At 36.7% G+C, this 21,252-nt stretch overlaps 1 protein-coding gene across 5 annotated transcripts in view; it reads right to left on the minus strand.

The window, feature by feature from the left end:
- ERC2 (ELKS/RAB6-interacting/CAST family member 2) overlaps positions 1–21,252 on the minus strand; it is a 405,766-nt gene that overhangs the window by 189,364 nt on the left and 195,150 nt on the right. For all 5 annotated transcript variants that reach the window (XM_031058194.1, XM_031058193.1, XM_014307629.2 and 2 more), the window contains one exon: positions 8,075–8,235. In XM_031058194.1, coding sequence (XP_030914054.1) covers positions 8,075–8,235 — 161 coding nt within the window. The remainder of the gene's footprint in view (positions 1–8,074; positions 8,236–21,252) is intronic.

Here is a 21,252-nt window from a genome sequence, read left to right on the forward strand (position 1 = left end):
CAGTCAGGTTTAAAAAAATCCATAAAACAGAAGCCTAACTTTTTTTTTTTTTTTTTTTTTTTTTTTACTTTCAGCCTCCTACTCGTTCCTTTCTGACTTTTGAGCCATTTGCTCTTTTGAGTGTATTATCAGAGGTAGAAGCCTCTACATTCCCATGCTGGCTGAACTTCCAAACAAATGCCATCCTATCTAATAATTTTCATCATCATTATTGTTTTACCTAAGAAAAGTATTTTTAAGATCAGTTTAAAACATAGTATACACAGCTTTGTCAAGATCACTAATTACAGGGTACCATCTTTTCTATTCCTTATATGTTCTGGCACTGCAAATAAAGAGATTATGCAATACAATCCGGACAAAAAGTGTTTAATACTTAGTAGATAGCATATTCACTTCTTCTTCTTTATCTAGAAGATTGCTAAACTGCTCAGTAATTTAAAATCAGATAAAAATAACAAGCTTCCTTAGAAAATTTTAACCCCTGACAGACTTAAACATATAAAAACCAGAAAATTATTTTAATTTAAAGAGACTGGTTTAAAAGGAAAAATAAAATAGTGGGAGAAGTAAAGGTAATGTTTTTCAACTGCAATTGTTTCTTCACATTTTCATTCACATTACAAAAGACTAGAATACTCTGCATCTCCACATCCTTCAAGCAGTTTGAAACACCTGTAAACCTGAAACACTGTTAATCCTGGCTGTCTTCTAAGTGGTTAAATCACTAGAGAATGTCATGTAACTGTCATATCTCACTTATAACCTGCACTTTAAACCAATCATTTTGTCACTTACATCATCTTGTAAATCCACTTATCCACTATAGGGCAACAGAAGACACAAAAGGCCATTCAAAGCATGGCCATTGATTTTTCCATATTCTATTAGTGGACTCAATATAACTGGTTCTTAAAAATTAAAATTGGTTATAAATCATCTTATCACTATGTGTGTTTCAGTGAAAGTGAGCAATGTGGGAGGAAAGAGCTGATACTACAGATAGAAAATAAATTTTAGGAACACAGGTCAAGAACAACAACCAATAAAGAAGTCCATAAAGTGCCAGCTCTTGTCTATGAATTTGTCTAACCCCTTTTGGGATCAGCTCATGTCCCTGTGGAAGCAATTTCCAGGTCACCAAGCAACCACTCCACAAAGCAGAACTTCTCCCCCTCAAATCAATCACTGATTCACTTCAGCAAGTGCCTGATACTCCTCATGCTGGGAGATCTGGCTAAACTCTACACCGAGTTTATGCCTTCCTTTCTGAGTCTTCAAACTTCAAACATATCCTCCCCCTGCCTTACCCTCCCCAGACTCAAAAGTCTTTTAAGTACCTCCCTCATCAAGCAGCTGCAGGATCCCCTTGCTCTCTCTGCCATTCAGGTCCTGTTGAAAGCACTAAACCAAAAGAAAAGTATTGTAAAATACTTTATTTTGGAAAATTGGACAAGTATTGTAGAATTTCTAATATAAAATGTTTGCTGGAGCACTGACTGCTAATTTTCTATTGAAGCAAGGTACCAGAATGGGTAAAGAACAATGGCAACAAAACTGGAAAACAAAGTGCACTCCTAGGGTATACACTGGGAATGACCACCAAATTCTCTTTCTGCCTGGCAGGTGCCTCAAATCATGTGGATCAAAGGAACCCAAAAGATCACTTGTACAACTAGAGACAAAATCCTCATGAAATTAAGAAGACAAGCCAGACTTGTTTTTTAGCTCAGAAAAGCATGCTTAATTATTAAAACCATAATATGTGTTGTCTGGAATATGTCTGAACTCCTGGTTTTCCCTTAGACAATGCCTCTGTGTCATAAGCACTGCTACCTTTCCATAAAAGAGAGGAAGACATTGTCTCCCTGGAAACACTTGGAAAATGTTGCTACAGCCCTCTCCTACTGTCTAAATGGAACAAGAAACAATGGGAGAGGATCCAACTTCCTTTATTTGAATATTGATAAAAAAGTAGACAAAACATAGCCTCTCATACTAGAGTTTGTAGAAATCCTAAACTGATCTTACTAACCCTTCTATAGCAGGTGACAACCTATTTTGAAAGTAAATTATGACCTTAAAAAGAATAAAATTAAGAAAATAAATTTGTTTCCCATGCTGATGAAATTTCTAACATTTTGAATCATATAGAATAAAATCAAAGTATACTATCCTTTAATCTGAACATAGGCACAATAAGTAGGAACTTGGTGACACTCAGATGTCTTTAAGAGAAGCACTGACAAGTTAACAGCTCACTCATTCTATTCTCACAGAGAGAAACATTTTACTGCTTGGAGCCCCTTCGTTGTTTACAAAAGAAAACCATCTTTTCATTTTAGTCAAGAAAGCTTCTGTTCCAGAGAACAAAGCCTTCATTTGGCCTTCTCTAATCTTTATGGTGTTTGCAAGTTGGTGTCAGAAATGTTAGTCAAGGCATGCTGTGTTACAGGTCTGTGGGGCAAAAACAGTCACAAGAGACTTTCCACCCAAGTTAGGAGACCACATTACCATTCTAACTACTTCCTATGGAAGTCACAGTTGTATCAACATCCTGCTGGTTTGTTTGTATTTAACTTGGGATATGACTCTCTACACTCTCAGCATGAATCCTACAATTAAATTGAAGCAGTCCACAGGTTACTAAAAAAAAGTCTAGTGTTCCGCATTTGATATGGTACAATTTTTGAGACAATCAACTTGCTATCTGAACATGTTTATACATTATCACAGCTGCAACAAGTCAAAATAATCTTTCTAATAAAATTATTTTTAAAAGTACATTTCTTCCTGAAAATTATTTTTTTACAGCTATTTATACACATTCTGTTATCTAACCTATTGAACAAAGACATGTTAAAGAATTCAAGTTAGAGAATTTATCAGCAATATCCTTCTCTATATATAAGCTGAAATACAGCTGGAAAAGTAGAAAAAATTATTTTTTTCAAAATAATACTTTATTAATAATATAAGAAATCTGAACCTTGTTGTGTTTGCTTGAGCTTCAAAAAGACTCATTTACTGTCCTGTAGCCACTACTGCTCATTCAGCCTAGAACTATTCCCAGGGTATGTACTGGTTGTTTTTAGAATGTACCAGCATTTCAAAAGGAGCATAAACTAGGCAACTCTGCCCACACCTTTTAGTGAAACACCTCAAGTTCTAGTGTAAGGAAAAGAAGTGATGATCTCCCTTCCTGCTTTTCTTTTGGAAAGATGGGTGCAGGGGAATGCTGTGCCTGGCTGTAACAGAGAAAGCAGGCAGGTCTGTAGGGAAGCCATCCTTTAAAGTGGTTTAAAGAAGCGAGTTCCACACGTTTCAAAGAGTAGTTCCAACCCAAAATCACTTTGCCAATTTCTCCTACCTTGCTATATTCCTTTCCTCCTCCTTCATGTTGTATGGAAGAACCAAAAAAAAGAAGGAAATTAATTTCATCACTACATACAAGTACAGTCCCTGCAATTTCTTCAGGGATTTCCCTGTCAATGAGTGTCAATGCCTCTGGCCTGTGCTTGCCCTGAACAGGTGAATTGCATACATAATTACTCTGAAACATTCCAGATGCACTGGATTTACTGCTCACACAGAGATTTCAGAAGCCCCTTTCACTATTGCTGTACCCACAGCAATGAGGAAGAAACCACTCTCCTGTGGGTGTCAGAACCTCTTAGGGTTGAGCAATTAGGACATAAATAAAGGCAAACATGTTGAGTTCCCTCCCCAGGTGTCAGTTTCAGATGGTGATGGATGGAAAGAGTAATCGGATAATGTAAGGCAGGGACATGAGCTGATTTGTCCAGGTGATGGAAACACATCTAGATAGATTCTCTGGACATCCAAGGGCTCTTGTCAGAGCTGAAACTCCTGCTGAGCTGCTACACAGATGTAAAATCCCCAACTTCTACTCCAGTAAAATTTATAGATGGAAAAAAGGAGCATGTCTGCAGAATACCAGATGGATGGTAAACTTTCTTATACTTCTGCCACAAGTACTTCATAAAGCATTTTGACTTCTGTACAAATTCTGACTTTTTAGTTTTACATTTTACACAGTCTTCCCCTTAGGCTGTGACCCCTGACTGCCAGAATCCATTTGAAGACCCTCTTCATCCCTGTAATATCCTGAAAAGTCCACTTGAAGCCATTTGTGTGCTTTTCCATGCCTGAAGCTCTTGCTCTACAAAGCAGGAGGGCACAGTCAGACCTGGCGACAGACAAGGGGACAAAGCACATTCTCCTCCCAGCAGGGCAAGCTTCCTCCTCACCCCTTGGAGCTGCTCCTACCCAAACCAAGGTCCTGCACCCAAGACTGGCATCTAGTGGCAAATCCAAGTGGCCTCTCCTTCTCTGGCAGAGCAGCTGAACCATTGACCCAGCAGCAAAGGGCACTGTGTGTTCAGCACTTGTGCTCAGAGTGGCGGCTGCTGGGACTGAATGCTTGGTGGAAAAAACATTTTATCCCCTTCTTCCCACAACTATTTCATCCCTGACTTTACACAGGTGCTTTTAAATGAGTAAATCTATTGGAAAACAAATATAAGCAATTTCCTTTTATTATTTTCAGTGAAAGAAATGGTGACCATACGTAAAGGAAGGGAAGTTTAATTTTATACTGTCACTGTAAGAAAGTTTACTGCAAAATCTAATTTGAAGTATATTTTTTGGACAGCACAGTAATGTTCTGTTTTTGTTACTGAATAAAATAACTAGTAGCTGGGTTTTTCTTCGGAGCTCTTTAATGCTTCATTACTAACCATCCAATTTATTTCACATAAGGGAAAATACATTTTCTTCTAGAAATTTGTAGTGAATTTCAGGGCAAAGTCAATTCCAACAAAACTGATTTAGCAATACCCACAGGTGATGGCATGAACTCTATTTAAGGCAAGGAAATTGCCTTTCAAACTCTTGGCAAGAATTCTGAAAGCTTCAGAGCATTGAGTATGCTGAGTTAACAGAGGAAATACTCAGTAATTAACAACTAAATCTCAAAAATTAAGACTTGTCAGATCTTCAGGTCAAAACATGAAGTTCTGTCTTTTGGGGGATTAATCACATGGCCACTCACTGAGTGCAGTGTTTGCCACATGTAACGAAGTCACTGAAAGATCATCAAATTAATGCAAAACCACAATGAAATATTTTCTAACCTTGTACTTAATAAATAGAGTAAACATCACAGAAAGTTAACTTAAAGATTTTCAACCAAAAAAACACTTAATTTTGATAACAAAGCGGGGAGCTTGGGTGTTAGAGTTTTGTATTTCCTTTTTAACTGTAGAGGTTGCAGTTGAAGATAAAATGCATATAGTTTAGAACTTGAACTTACAAAAAGAGTGACAATCATTTTTATATCTTTTCCACCACACGTCATCAGACTTTCTTTTATGACTTTTGGCTCTCCAGGTCAAACTTTATATCTTCCAAAGGGAAAATAATTTCAACCATTTCTAAAAAGATGATCTGTCCCATGGAGCAAAACCCACTTTCCATGAGGGTAAGCATTTATTTCACATACATATACATATAAAGCAATTTTAATATTATGTAAATACTCATTTATCTATCTATACAGCTACCTAATTTTGTTACAAGCAGGTTTATGAGTTTTGGAAGGAACCACCACACAGGAAAGGAGATCTGTATGAAAGAACTGTGGTCATGAAAGTATGCTCCACAAATATGGCATTTCTGAAACATCTGACAAACCTCCACCACATCACAGCACTGAAACTTCTCCTACCCTCAAGCTCTTCATGTTACAAAATGAATAAGCTTTTCTAGGCAAGCCTTGTGAAGTTCTCAGGAGGTTGTGCTCCTACTTGTGGACTCTCAGAAAACAAAAACAATGTCTGGAAAAAGCAGTCTTAGGATATATTTCTAACTATCATAATTAAAGCTCAGGCCAACTGAAATATTTCTATGGATGATAAATACATTTCTTAAGAAAACATTACCATGGATATTGTCACACTACGTAAGAGAGATTTTTTTGAAGTATCATTTACTAAAAAATAAAAAGTGCATTGATTTTTGCTTTATGCTCAGACATAGAAAGAGCACAAAGCAACAAGACAATTAGACAAAATGATGGATTTGAACACATGCTGCATTTTACTGTTAACACATATGCATAACTTCCATTAATGTCAGTATGAGTTATGTGTGCACTGCTAAAATAATATGACCATAGCAAAAATATTTCCTCCAGAACTAATATAGTAGTACTTTTAATAGACATTTCAAAAAAAAAATTTTTTTCACAAATTGGCATCAAGCTAAGAAAGAATTGATTTTATCAAACTACCTTTCATTTAATGGGTACTTACGTTGTTTCCAGTTCATAAAAACCAACCAGATTTGAACAAGACTAGGCTGCTCCCCATTTTTATTCTAAACTTCCATAAATAACCAAATTTATTTGGGAACAAGAAATTATAAACAATTGAAGACGTTTTCTAAAGCTGACAACTGATTGTGGCCAGTAAATTAAGATGGATCTTGACAATGACAGCCAGATGGGCCTAGAATGCAGAGTTATGGTTGGAACTTGAACATAACATAAGCATAGGAAATCATCATGAATGTTCTTAAACACACGCTCCATGCCTATTTAACTGGAAACTCATAGCCAAAAACTGCAATCAGTCAAAACTGAATTTTTTAAACAATAAATAGAAATTATTGGTCAATGCTTCCAATTAATAAGTTACCTTAAAAAAAACTTGGATTTTGCTGCTGAGTCTTCATTCATAAAATAGAACAGCTTTTGTCAAAATGAGTTCTAACTCACCAGTTTTTGCCAACCTCATTTTCCAGATTGTTCTGTGAGGCTTTGTGTACCAAATTTAAAAAGCCACATTAACAGGATTAGAGATTTTTCCTCTATTTTGATCAGCAATTGTTAATTCTGATTTTAAAAAAATCTTATGATTAGGGCAAAAAAAAGGCACTTGAGGAAACAGACCAAAGCAGAATACAGAAAATAGATAACTGGCACTGAGCATCTGAGTTATGATGGGGCAATTAATATGTACATATAACTTAATATTTAAAAAAAACTTTTAAAATGTATCCATTATAAATTATAATGCCCCATAGTATTCTAATTCTAATATGTGATTCCATTTTCCTGTATGGATGTAGACCTCATTAAAGTCAAAACCAGAAATTCTTTAGATATCTCTGGAAACATTTGTGCTCCCATTACAGCATTTCTGCACCTGTATTACCTGGCAGACATTCTTAAAATCCACTTTTATAAAACCCTGCTGACTCAATTTCCACTTTGCCTTATTTACAATAACATTATGAAAATAATTTTTCTGATTATTTCCCTTCCTTTAAAATCAAGGATAACTGTAAAAATTGACCTGAAGTTATATATGGCTTCCTCCCTCAAAAATCTGTTTCAAAATTACAACTGATTTTTCTTTGTTGAATGTTAACAACATAATTATCAGCCTAGCCAAGTCATAGCAAGTTCACCCTTTTTGCCAATTTTAAAGATCATTTCAGAGCTTTAATGCCCCATAATCATAGAAACTTTTCTTTGCATGGAGGAAGTCAGATTTAAATTATATGTCTCTCTTCCTTTTTCGTTCTGAACATATACACAGTGGTAGTGTATGCAAAAAATTCTTTGTTAGTTTGGGGGTGTTTTTAACCAATTCAAAGCAACAAGCTTTGCACCATCAATAGAAAGTTAATAACTCCCTTTCCTTGCATGTGACACTGGCAGAGATTCCAGCACTGCATTCCCACTGAGATGGGGCTTTAGATTTTCAGTTTCTCACAGAAGTTATATAGTACTGATACTTTTACTTGCACGCAACAAAGGACAACTTACAAAAAAATGTTGAGTACTTCTAAAATGAAGACTTTTGCACTTCTGGGCTTTTAAAGGAATTTAAGTGTCTTAAAACTATTAGAAGTCCTTAGATTGAGACTTAAATATATGCAGAGAAAAATCAAAACACCGAAAGAAACCCATCAAAACTTTCTCCTATGGAAAAAGCAGTTAATTTCTTTTTTTTCCCCCAGAAGTTGGAGAAATCGAGGTACTTACTTCATTTCTAGAATTTCTTCAAGCTGTTTCCTTCGCTCTATTCTCAGGTTAGCCAGATGTGCTTCTTTTTCAGCCAAAGACTGCTGTGTTGAGGCAAGACGGGCTTTGGTAGAATCTAATTCTTGTCTGGTCTTCTCCAGTGCATTCATCAGCTCTTCTACCTGAGAGAGAGGACATTTTCAACTCCATATTCTTTACAACAAGAAAATATTAAATTCATATAAATATAGGGAGGGGAAAAACCCACTAAAGGAATTATGTTCCGTAAATGGCTGCTCAAATCGCTTTTTATCATAACTTTTAAAAACTGACAGTAGTGTTTCAAAACCAAAAAAAAAATCTCAACGTTTCCATGAATTCATTAGCAATAAACAATATTTATACAAAATAGAGCTAACACCAAAAACCTATTTAACCTGGGCCACTGCCACATACAGATACAATTTATAAATACGTCCTGCACCATTTTTATTATTTAAATTCAGGGTGGTGGTAACTCATCATAGAAGTTAATTCAGAAATTTTAAATGCAGCTATAGATGCATGTTTTGATATAAAAGTGTTAATGAAAACTAACATTTTTCATGAAGAATGCACACCTTTGCAAAACAGGTTGCCCAGGGAAATTGTAAACTCTCCAGTCCTTGAGTATTTTAAGATTTTGATTGAATGAAGCCTGGAGAATCTGATCCAACTTTGAAATTATTTCTGCTTTGAGTACAGGTTTATAGTGCATTGCCTCCAGTGGTCCCTTCTAATCAAATTATTCCATCATCCTGAACTTTAAGGTCTGTAACTGCTCTAATAACAATCAAGTTCTTTTCGTCCTGATAACTGTGAGAAGCTCTGATGCATGAAGTGTAGGAAAATTGTGGTGATTCCATTTTGTTCTTAGTGCGGAGAAATGTCATGGAGAAATTTAAAGAATAGAGACAATATAATGACACCTGTCTGGCAGCAGAAGCTTTATTTGTGGGGTGAAGCATCTTCCATGAATGGCTTCCAGTAACCAGTATGACACTGGGATTTACCCCTCTTCATATGATATGGTTTACATAAAGTGAAATAGGTTTTTTTTTAGTGAGACATAATGATTTGAATAATGAATGTCCTATTTCCTGTATGTTTTTTCTCACCTCCTTTGTCCAAATTTTATTATTTTATAAACTAGAAAACACTTCAGGAAGAACCTCTAAATGAAATAAAATAAAATGGGAAAGATTATATATTCCATTCATGCATGTTATGTAAAGCATTGAAAGCAGTTCAATTTTGCTGTGAATTGAGAAGTCTGACCAAATTCCACAGTGCTCATCTCATCAGTGTGGCTACTTCTCCCAAGCTCATGCTCAACTGTTGTTCTCTAAAGCCTCCTGGTAGGCAATCAGTGCTTATAAGCCATTTTTGTTTCAATTCCAATACAGATGGGCTTCTATATGAAAAGTTCAATAAATAATACAAATAAACAATAGAATTATCATGAATTATAATGAGGACTCACAGCCCATTTGCCAATTGCACAGTGATTACTTACTCCTTCCACACTACCTATACAAACACTCCAATAAGATCAATGAAATACTAGAATGTGTCTGATACCCTGCAGTGCATAAGAAGCTGTACTTCATGAATGCAGATCAGAATTACCAACAGTATTGAAACTACTGATGTTCAACCTTCCACTCAGAAAGTAAAAGCAGTGTAATGGTGATATCAATGAAGCAGCAAGGAGTGCAACTCAGGAGTCTCTGCAGACACAAGATTCCACTGAAGAAAGCAAGAAGATGATGACTTGAGATACCTTTGTAAAATGACTGTCTAGTGAATGTTCTTAGAAACAGCAAAGAGACCATATACTTGAGGGAAATAAAAAAGTTGGAATTGCACTTAAATCCCATGAAAAAAAGAATTAACAGGCCAGAAGGAAAGAGATCGTATTTCTTTTAAAACAGATTCAATTTCTAATATAACACCAGGTACTTTACACTCTGCTTTAGTGCAAGAACATAAACCCATGCTGTCTCCAACAATGACAAGACTCAACTACTAAAACATAGGATATTTCTAACTTTTTTCTGGGTTATTTCCTAGGCTTTTCCTTGTACCTTTTAAAAACTGCATCTAGTTTCTGCTGAGCATCCACTCTATCGCTTAATTCCAGACAACAGAGCCTAATAGAAACTGTAGTAAGAATCAGGAGTCATTAATTCATACAGACTCCAGCTTTGAGACAGTATCTTTAAACACCAAGACACTCCCCACTTCCAGATTTGTGGGGCAAATGAGAATGCAAAAAAGTAGAATTCTTGAACTTCTGTAGTTTTAGTATCATTGTGCTCCCTTTCCATGTTCTCAATTTGGTACCCAACCTGATGATTGACTGAATCCTCACCCAACTTCATATCACATATATCACATAATTTACATTTCAAAACATTTAAGAGAATTAAAGACTTGTGGAAAGCAAAGCTGTAGATTTGTTAATGTCTATTAATAACGTACTCTTACATTGCCAGACAAAAGAGATCAAAGTTTAAAACAAAAGGAGAAAAAACCTTCAAAACTTAAATCTGAAAATTTTTTCAAACCACAAATCATTAACACGTGTCAACTTGAAAGTTTTATTTGCATTTACACTTCCAACACAGTATTTGCCAGCTAGTTCTTCCTTCATTTTTCAAATATGACCCAAGTTTGTGGCTGCAAGTTTTCCTAGTTAACTGTCCTACCAACACCTCCAGCCAAATTCAACTGGCAGGCATGTGCACAAGAAACTGATTTTTTTTAAAAATCCATTCCTATCAAATGTAAATGTGTGAATGCTGAAGTTGCACAAACAATCCTCTCACCACGTTAATGATATAGCTGTAGCAGATGTTTTACAATGGAAAATTAACTTTAACCACTGAAGGCACTATTATAGATGAAAATTTTGGTTTTGGGCAATCCCTGCACCACCTGGCAGGGGCAGAGGCACTGGGGGCAGTTCCCACCTGGAAGCTGCTCCCTTTTCCCAGCCCTATCCCTCAGTGTAAATGCTCCTAATCAGAAACCCTGAATGTTTTGAGTTCCCAGGAATACAAGTTTTGAAAGAGTTTATGGTGAGAACCTCAGTGCATGCACTTAGCTCAGGAATATTCTATGCCCTGAATATGTTATTAGCTGGGTTTTCTTCCCTTTTGCAAGACAATGGCCTCATTTTATCCTTTTCATTTTGTAATAAAAGCCTTTTTTTTCATACTTTCAGAAAGAGCTTAACGGACCTCGGCACTTTGAGGATTTTATTAAAATCTGCACTAGAATTAAGTTTGCATTTCAGAATGGCAGAAGCCCAGCAAACTAAACTACAGTAATTGTTTCTTAGTTTAGAGTCTATTTTCAGTGAACACTTTCTACTTGTTCTGCAGCTTCACATTTTTAAGTGCTATCAGCAGTGTTTCACACCAAGATAAGAAAAGAAAAAAATGAATGTGGCTGAAGAATACATCTGCGCTACCGGATTCTGCAAATTAAAGGAGGTTAGAGTTCAAATGAATGACAGTTTATTAAAAATGCCCTGGAGCATTCTTAATTCCAGATTGGATTCGGCTCAGTACAGCTCAGGCTAACATAATACTGCTCCAGTTTGTGGGAATGAAGAGGGGGAGGGACAATTGCATGTTTTCTCAGTTCAAGTATAATATATTTCTGCAGGATGACGAAGAGCTGGCAACATTCCAGCAGCCAAGGTTAGTACGGTTACCACTACTACCTTTAAAGGGTTGGCACTTCATTTTGGCAACAATATTGATGATAAATACAAGAGTTTTGGATTCCCCTGACTTTTTCAAGTATCAGTAGCTACACAGGAATTTCATTCCTATTTTATTTTAAAAACTAATCTTGTTTTAGCACACAGATAATTTATGAATTTTACAGAGTAAAAGGAAATAAAGAAATCCACCTATTTAGAGATTCTTTAATTTTAATATTAAAATATTAACTACTACATTTTTTAAAAAGTTTAACAAACAACTACATTCATTCAATAAAACTGGATGCACTTTTGATAATAAGTCATTGAGTGTCAGAATCTATCCAGTGCTTTGAAAGGCTTTTTTTTCTCCATTTCCTAAGGAAATGCCTTTTTTTCTCCACACCAAGTTACACACTACATAAATTTCAGTTATCTCCAGCTCTGTGAAGATTAATTTAATAAAAATAATATTTGGGGGTTTTTCCCTTAGATTAAGCATGAGATTGTAAAAAAGGAAAGACTATAATCCTCAAACTTTCTCTTTGTGGCTTTCCTACAAATTTCTTCTCTTACTGGCCTAAGAGGGCACAGAAAACACATTCACAGAGATGAGGGAATACAGATAAAAGCTGGAATTTGTACACACCAAATATCCACCCACCAGCTCTTTCAACTCTCAGCCTTTGCCATGAACACGGTGCCCGTGCTTCACACAGCGAAGGTGAGGGCCAGGCATGCCAGGATGCTGTGCCAGCAGCTGCTGGCCATGCAGGGAACCACTTTATCTCATGGCCAATTCAATTATACACCTACAGGAGGGCCAGCACCAATCACGTGGGCCTACTGCTTCTAAAACTGCCAGTGCTGTCCTGTAGGAGTGTTTGTAAATATCTTGGTCCTTCCTGTTTCTAACACAAATTTCCCCAGCGGGCAACTGCCTTAAGAGTTTCATTACAAAGGTGTTTTTCACAAAAGCAAACAGACATAGCAAAGTGTCATCTTGAGCTTTGCAAGACATGGAAATAAACTCTTTGTCACCCTCCCCTCTACTCTCTTCCCATCCCATTTGTCATGCATAGACAAATTCCTCACCTCTGACTTCCATCACAGTTCTTAAAGCCAGGAAACAGGTCTAACAAAACCAGGACAGTTATGGAGGCTGATGCTCCTGAGCCTTGCCAAACAAAGAAATCAGACACATGCTGTGTCTCACAACTTTGGAAATTGTCAGAGAAAAGTAACCATACTCTAGAATGCATAAAAGCTTTAAAATAAACATAATAAGTGAAGGATTTGACAGAATATTAAGCAGTATTTATAAATTCCAGGTTGGTTTTCCAACTCATAAAAGACTAGACACATAGGGCCCAGTGACATCAGCCAGCAACGCAGTGGCAGTCCAACACCAAGCACCAGAAGCACTGCAGCAGCAGTCCCCAGGGCAGGGCCATGTCCTTAGGAACACAACAGTACAATTCTCAAATGGGATGCCATGCTGCAGAATTTGACATGAAAAACCTCACTGAGATTACTTCATTACCAAAAGTAGGATTTAAAGTATTTTAATCCTCCTGCTAAAAGCTATGTTAAGAACACAAGGTTTTGTTGCAATCAGATAAAGAAGACACACAGCATAGAGAGGGCACATATTTCCCTTCCAGACCTGCAAGTTCATTATCTTCCTGACTATTACCTTGCTGGCTGTCACATGGTGCTTACCAGCTATGTTAATTCATACAAGCACAGTGTTATGACAGAGACATATGTCCATCTCTACAAAGAATTATTTTGAAATGTAGTGGATTTCTACAGCTCAAAATAAATAGATATCCTAAGTGAAAGGGTTGCTAATGCTGTGGCCTTTATTAAGTTAATTTAAGATTTTGAAAGAAAGTTTTGGGAACTGTATTCAAGTGGTTTATTTTTCTGGTACTGGTAGTTAGAACATTGATCATCTTATTCTAAGCCTCAGTAATTCAATAAAATATAGAACCACAACATCATTCTTTCATTCATTATCTGTGATTTGGTTTTCCAATTAATATGGTGATTTCACCTATAACTGAAAAACATAATTAAATAATTTTGGAAAATACTGGTCATAATCACTTAAATAGAGTGAATTTTTAAAACAGTTCAAAAAGCCAAACCAAACTAACAACTAAAAGCAACACTTTTTTCATTAAAACAAACAAAATTATGATCTAAATAATGGTAACCTCTGTACTCAATGGTCACGCTCTTAGACAGATGAAAACAAAAGCTGTTCTCAAGTACAAAGAAAAAGGATGCTTCCCCTGCTGTCCCAGGAATACTGTCATCTATTTAAACACTTCATCTTGCAAAACATAACTGGCCCCCAGTTAAAGTATTCTCACTTAGCTTCAGCTAAAATACACTGTACAACAACCCACTGACAAAATGTGACTGTGAGCCTCAGGAAAACTGAACAGGATGGGCAAGAGAACAGAGTACTACTCTCAGATGCAGTGGGAATGTTCTGTCCCAAACAGAAGCTCCTTCATCAACAGCAAAACACTATTTTATATATGATGAAGTAAATAACATCACATTCTGATATTTCAAGGCTATATGCAAGAATCAGTCAAAAAAAAGTTCTTTTTCTAAGGCAAATTTCATGCTGACAAGGCCTAATTCTAATTCACACTTGGCCCCATTCAACTCATTTACCCAGACATGCACCATGATGGAAACAAGACCAAGCACCTGAGAAACTGTGCAAGTCCATTTTTAAAGAGAAGGGAAAAAAGCATCTTTTCATTTCTGCCTTTACTTCAAAAATTAGTTGTTTCACTGATGTGCCTTGTTAATTTTCTCCCCTTTTCCACTGAGCCTCATCCAAGCAAGTCCATGATCTTTTAATCAGCTGGTAGCCTTAGCTCTGCTCTTATATTGCTTGATACTGACCAAACCTAATTACGAAGGTAGCATGAAAAGTGTTTTAGAGCCATGCAAGTGAAAGCAAATTTGATATAATGGATTGATAAACTACAGAGCTCAATGTAATGTTTTCCGAAGAACAAAAGTAAATTGAGCTGACTATTGAACATATGCTGATTTCAGTAGGACACTCAATTGTCCTACAGGATATTGTATATGGAAGAGAACCTTTATGGGCTGAAAACAATTAGGCTGTGTGATTTTGGTGTTGAGTCCTTTCAGATAAACCATGCAAGCAGAGCAGCACAACTCTTTAGCTGGTGTTAGAGCCCAGCGCTGTCAGAGCGGCCTCCCTGGTTAATGTCAATAGCACTGCGTATAAAAGTGACTAAAGTGTGTACAAATGTTGATCTTTGGAGAAGGCATGCCTAGAATCATGCACACATCTACTATTTCATCCACCAGGTCAGCTTCTGGGAGAGAGGGCAAATTGGAAGTTTTCTTGCCAAAAAGTTGATTCGTAGCACGCTTGTTAGGTTACAGTGCACAAAAGCTGTTTCCCCACTGCTTTTAATGCATAATCCCAGTATATTATTAAAGTTAGAAATGCTTCCTTAGAATGTATCCAAACACAGCAGGGATTCACATGCTGTGTGTAGTCTTACTGCAAACATGTAGTTTATGTAAGTAAGAGATTTTCCACACCCTGAATCATGCTTACATATTGTGAAATAGCAAGTAAAACTTATTAAAGTGAAAATATTATTGTATGAAAATACTTGAATAATTTTATGTGAGGAATCTCAGAAAAAACAATTTCCTAACAAGGTTTGAATATTAATAAATAATATTAACAGGCAGCAATATAAAAATTCAGGTAACTGATTGGAAGATATAGCTTCTACAGCAAGACTTTCATGCCATCTTTAAAAGTTCCTGTGACTACTGAATGCCCAAGGAAGACATATCTGTGGTCTTCTCTTAAGACAGATAATATTGCCCTGTTTACTTAATCCCAGGGCATTTTTGCTATAAAATTATTTATGTAATACTTTATTGGCTTGGCATACATAAAGAAGTGAGTGGCATGGACATGCTATCTCCATAAAAACTAAAATTATCTCCTATTGTTTATAGTGCAATATCAACTACATCAACAACTCTAAGACAAGTCAAGTATGTCTGTCATGAAAGAGCCGAGTTTTAGCCCTGGCACACCCAGTTACAGAAAATTCTTAATAAGAAAAAATTTAATACTTGGTATAGCAATTGATAGTTACAACCTGACTCAAATTTATTCAGAGCAATGGGGAAAGTACAGGAGAACACATGGATCAGAACTACAAACAGTTGACTAACTTAATTTTTTCAGATACAGAAAGAACACAAGCAACACAAGTTTACTCATAGGGTAATATAATAATTAAAAATTAAGCAATTAAAAACAGCTTTGGAGATTCACTTCAGGAAGAGACCAGTCAATAGCAACAGAACTGAAGTGCTTATGAGGCTGTCCAGGGTAGGGCAGCCCATGGGACAGTCAGGGAGGCCTGAGGGGACAACAAAATGTCTGACAACTGGACTCCATTATTAACACATGATAAGCCAGGAATGATCACGATGGAGCAAAATATCAACCCAGAATTTGTCAACAGGAATTCCTCCATGAAGGCAGCTCACAATCAGCATGTCAATTTTTCAGAGCACTAAAAAGAAATCTTGCTCAAACTGTAGCTCCCTCTCAATGAAACTCTCTACACAGCTACTGCACAGGAATAATCTCACAGGGTACACCAGTCCCAGACCACAGTGCCTTCTTCAACCAACATGGGAGAGAGAAATTCCCTGTGGGTGGGAGAAGCAGGGCTCGAGGGGCAGGATGCTGAGCTGAATTCAACAACAGCCCCAGGAAACAGAATTTGTGTGAGAAGAGAGCCAGATGGGAGGTGGTGGCACAGGCTCAGCTGCCTCTGGAAGCAGCACTGCCAGCACTTGGCAAAAGCCAAGGGCAGGAACAGAGCCCTCCAATGCCTCCACAGTGCTGCAGCCACACCAGCTCAGGAGGAAACTGTGCAGCAACTGCTCAGGTCCTTACACACAACTGCACAGCCACACGAGTGCTGCAAAGGTGCAGAGAGACAGACCGTGCACAATTCTGCACACATGCATCATGCAGAAAAGAAACTCTGTAAGAATGGTTTGCTCTGATTACAGAGGTGGGAGAAGAAAATCAGGTATGGGAGAGAACACTGACAAGTGTAGGACGATAGCCCAAGAAATACCATCCTTCCAAAACTGAACATTTTTTCTCAACAACCATGTGAAGGAAAAGGAAGTAAAAGACTTCAGAACAATGGTTTGATACCAGGTCAGCTCCTGGAAAGTTCATCTCCATCTCTTTGGGAAAATTAAGCAGTAGTTCACATTTCTGAGAAAAACAAAGATGCTGAATTATAGAACTCGCATTTTTCCAAGCCACACTATCTGACTATTATTAAATCAAAACAAATTTCAGTGAGTATACCCCAGTGAAGAAAAAGAACTACCACTTAAAACTTTGCCTCATCTACAAAGAAAACAAATATTTCAATTCTGTCACATCAGTCTGAGTGTCTTTGGAACAAGCATAAAAATGCAAATACTACAACTCAATGTTGTAAAAACTAAACTTTTTGTTTGTCTCCTAGCCAATGCTATACAAGCCAAATGCATTTTCACTGAGTGATAGATTTTGTTTTGCTAGACTGTAGAGAGTCTAGCAAAGGGGAGCAGAAGATTATAATACTTATATCACTCTTCATCTTATTACTGGGCTCTTCCAGAGGATCTACCAGGTACAAGTAAATACTGGAAAGAGGCAGCAGAAAATGGTACTTCATTCTCTGAAAGTTGAAATATTCTAACAGATCTTTATCACAACAGATGCTGCAGTCGAGAGGGCCACAATACACAGAGTATCACCACACAATTCCAGAAGGCTTTAAACATCCATCCATACACAGTAACACCTCACCTCATCAGAAGGCTTCAGGCATCTGCCCATGCAGAGTAACATCCCATCACTTCAGGCTGCAAGGGTCTGCCCTTCTTGTTCTTCAGCCCAACCTTTTATCCCCTCCTGTTGATGCACTGCACCTGTGTGCCCTCTGCTCCCTGTGGTGGTTGGTCAGTGCCCCTGGGCACTCCATGGCTCGTTGCTGGCAGTGCTGCTCTCAGCTGTAACCCATTGGGGATGATGAGGCTCAGCCCCACTCCCAACTACCACAAACTGTGTACCTACAGATCTTCCCTATGGAAGTTCATTGATTTCCCACATCTTATGAAGCAGTTATTGCTCAGCCTGGGTTATATGCTCAAAACCTTGGGCAAGGCAGCTTTCCTCACTCAGTGATTACAAGTATTTTTTGCAATGTGCTAGAGTAATTAGTGAAGAGAAGCAGTTATCAGTATATAGGTTGAGCACTTGTGCTTCCTAAATTGCACTTTGCAATACATTACAAAGGGAAGCCTTATGAAATGCAGTCTTGTAAGATGCAGGAATTCTTTATGAAGAAATTTTCTGTACAAGTAAATTATGATTCAGTTAATAAGAAGAAACCCAAAGGAAATTGTATTCTAAAGCCTTGGCCTGAACCATAATAATTCTTCTGTGGAATTTACTAAAGGTTTTACTATTTTAACTCCTCTTGTATGGGCATTATTTAGACACCAAATTAATGGGCTTTATAAGTAAGGCTTATATAAAAATATAAGTTTCATACAGCTATGTATTTTGTAGGCAAAATATATTAAACAAATTTTGATAAGAATAATAGTATTTCTCACCAGATGTTAAAAGGAAAAGTAGTCACAGAATCTTTAACTAACATAAACTGCCTTTTATTCCTCATCTAAGAGTTTTGTTTTCCTTTTAAGTCTCTCAAGTCTCTTCCCACATGAAGCAACATTCAGGAGAGTATAAACAGAAAAAATGCAGATCTACAAGTTGATATTATTCACTTTGTTTTGAGGCAAAATATTCAGACTGCAAACTAAGTGGCAGGACTTACAAAACTTACAGATGGGAGGGTAAAACTGGCCTTGATGAGAGCTTCATTTTGGATCTGCCTGACCTTTAACTCACTTGTCACTGCTCATATGCTGTATAATAACTCTCATGGGGACATATATTTTATTATTTTTATATCCCTCTCTTCCGAAGGCAGGCTTGGTTTTGGAGAACAGAGATGACCACATACACATCAAGTTGTGCATTTGAAGGATTTTTTAAGATCTAGAGTCTTTATCCATGGAACACACAATCCCACAAGTGAGGATACATTATAACTATATTAGAGTGCATTTGCAAACAAACAAATTTAAACTGTATTTATACACTAATGCTTCTTTTCTTTGTACAGGCCTTTGTCTCACAGAAAACCTTTATTACAGAAGTCTCTGCTATACTCAGCAGTCCTTAAAGGAATCACATTTATATTTTACTTGTGCAAGCAGAACTTTGAATACAAACCCAAAAGATTCTTAGATTTATTGTGTATTAAATAAGTAGCTATGCAGTATGAACTGAGATGTCAGTTTTTTAAGGCAGAGAAGCTTTTTCATCCATTTCAAGATGCCTGACACTGCATATATTCCACTTCAGATGGGCTATTCGGTCCCTCAAATTTGCCCCAGTACCTGCTACAGTAAAATAAATTTACATTGTACTGATGTGTTTGAAGAAATATTGTCTACAAAATGTTCAGCAAAGAAAGGGTTATTCTTTCATGTACAGCCCAAAAAAAGCAGTAACCCCAATAAACTGTGTGTGCATAACATACACTTTCAGTTAGAAAACTGCCTACAATGGCTGAAATTAAGCTCTCAGGATTGTTAGAAGGAGGTCATATAGTTATTTATTTTATTCTTTGTATTTCCAATCCGACAAAAATATTTTTAAAATGTTTGGGAATGAGGATAGTCTAAATATAATATATTTCAAGTGGAAATAACATTTGTTCCATTTAGGCCTCAGATACTGCTGATGGCAGAACAAGATTGGAATGTGCAGATAATTATCTTCCAGGCTAGTCAACAGCTAGAAGGCCTTCATAATATCACCCTTAAGATCAAGCCAAGACATTCCAGTCTGAATCAAGGTTTATTTATTAAAGGATTTAGCACTTTTAGATCCGATATTGCCTGGAAGACCACCAATTTCCATTTCCAAATATCTAATTTCGCCAGTTTCTTGGTGCATGCATAAGAGCTTCAAAATCACTTCAGTGAGCACACACATGCGCACATAAATGACATCTAAATTCTTTCCCCTCTCTAAGATGAATTCCACAGGAAACACCTACTAAGCAAAATCTCCACAGAGAGAGAGCTATAGGAGCTTTCAATAATTCTCATTCCTTTAGGCAACACAGTTTAGACAACTGCAGGGTTTTTTTTACTGAAAGATTTTGGATTTTTCTTGATCTTGATTGGTATAAGGAATACTAAGAAAAATAATGTTGCAAACATATAAGATATACTTTGAATATTTTCTTATCTAGGAAAAGAGCTTGACACTTAAAACTTAAGTGTTTACTTCTTTTTCCTTTTAAGAAACATATTTTTCAAAAGTAAAGATCAGCAATTCTCTTGTTCTAAGTTGGCTTTTTCAGTCTGGGGTCTTTTTCTGCACTGGTGCCACTTATCTAAAATCTACTGTTCATGACAAGATCAAAAGTTACAGTTTATAATACAACATCTGTTCTGCAAATTCATAGCATAATCTTACAGAGGGTCTCTATAAATGAACAAAAAAGATATATAGCCTTTCTACATATAACAGATTTGGTCAACAAAAAGCCTAAATAATCACAGTATGATCCTGGTTATCCAAACTTCCCTGCTGTTCATGTCTTCCTGTCCAACAGTGACTCCTCATAATACAAACCCTAAGTCCCCCGGATAAATGGGGTGTGATACAAGTTGTTTGAATAAGTGCTCTCCTACTGTACTGCATTATGAATATAGTTTAATCTGTCCTGGTACTTGATGTAATGTTATACAACATTCCAACTCAAGAGCAGGGAAAATTAGCCATCACCAAAGAGCAACCCTCAGTGCTATAAATGCAAATTAACATGAGATAATATAAATAATAATGCTATTGACTTACTATGTTATTCTAATACAACAAATCAGCTAGTACTTCAGAGTCAAAAATCCAAAATACAGGCAAAGAATGCTTAAAGACGTTTGCTTTGGTTTGTTTTTTGAAGAAAGAAAAAAGAAGAGCATCTACTTTTCAAAGACAGTATTTTTGTAAGTCTCTCCTTCACTTTAATTAAGTAGAGTTAGTAATTCAGCTGCCAAAGGGAGGCCCAGAAGATAAAAGACTTCCCAAACCAAATAACATAAGTTTCCTAAACATAGGAAAGAATACTCAAGTTCCTTATCTAAAAGCAGCCTCCCACCCTGCCCCCTGCCTTCTCCAAATAGCATTTCCATTTTTCAAAAAGAAAAAAAATGGCAATTAGATGCTCTGTCAGAAGGAAATATTCTTCTC

The sequence above is a fragment of the Geospiza fortis genome, unplaced genomic scaffold (genome assembly GCF_000277835.1).
Source record: "Geospiza fortis unplaced genomic scaffold, GeoFor_1.0 scaffold78, whole genome shotgun sequence".
Classification (NCBI taxonomy): domain Eukaryota; kingdom Metazoa; phylum Chordata; class Aves; order Passeriformes; family Thraupidae; genus Geospiza; species Geospiza fortis.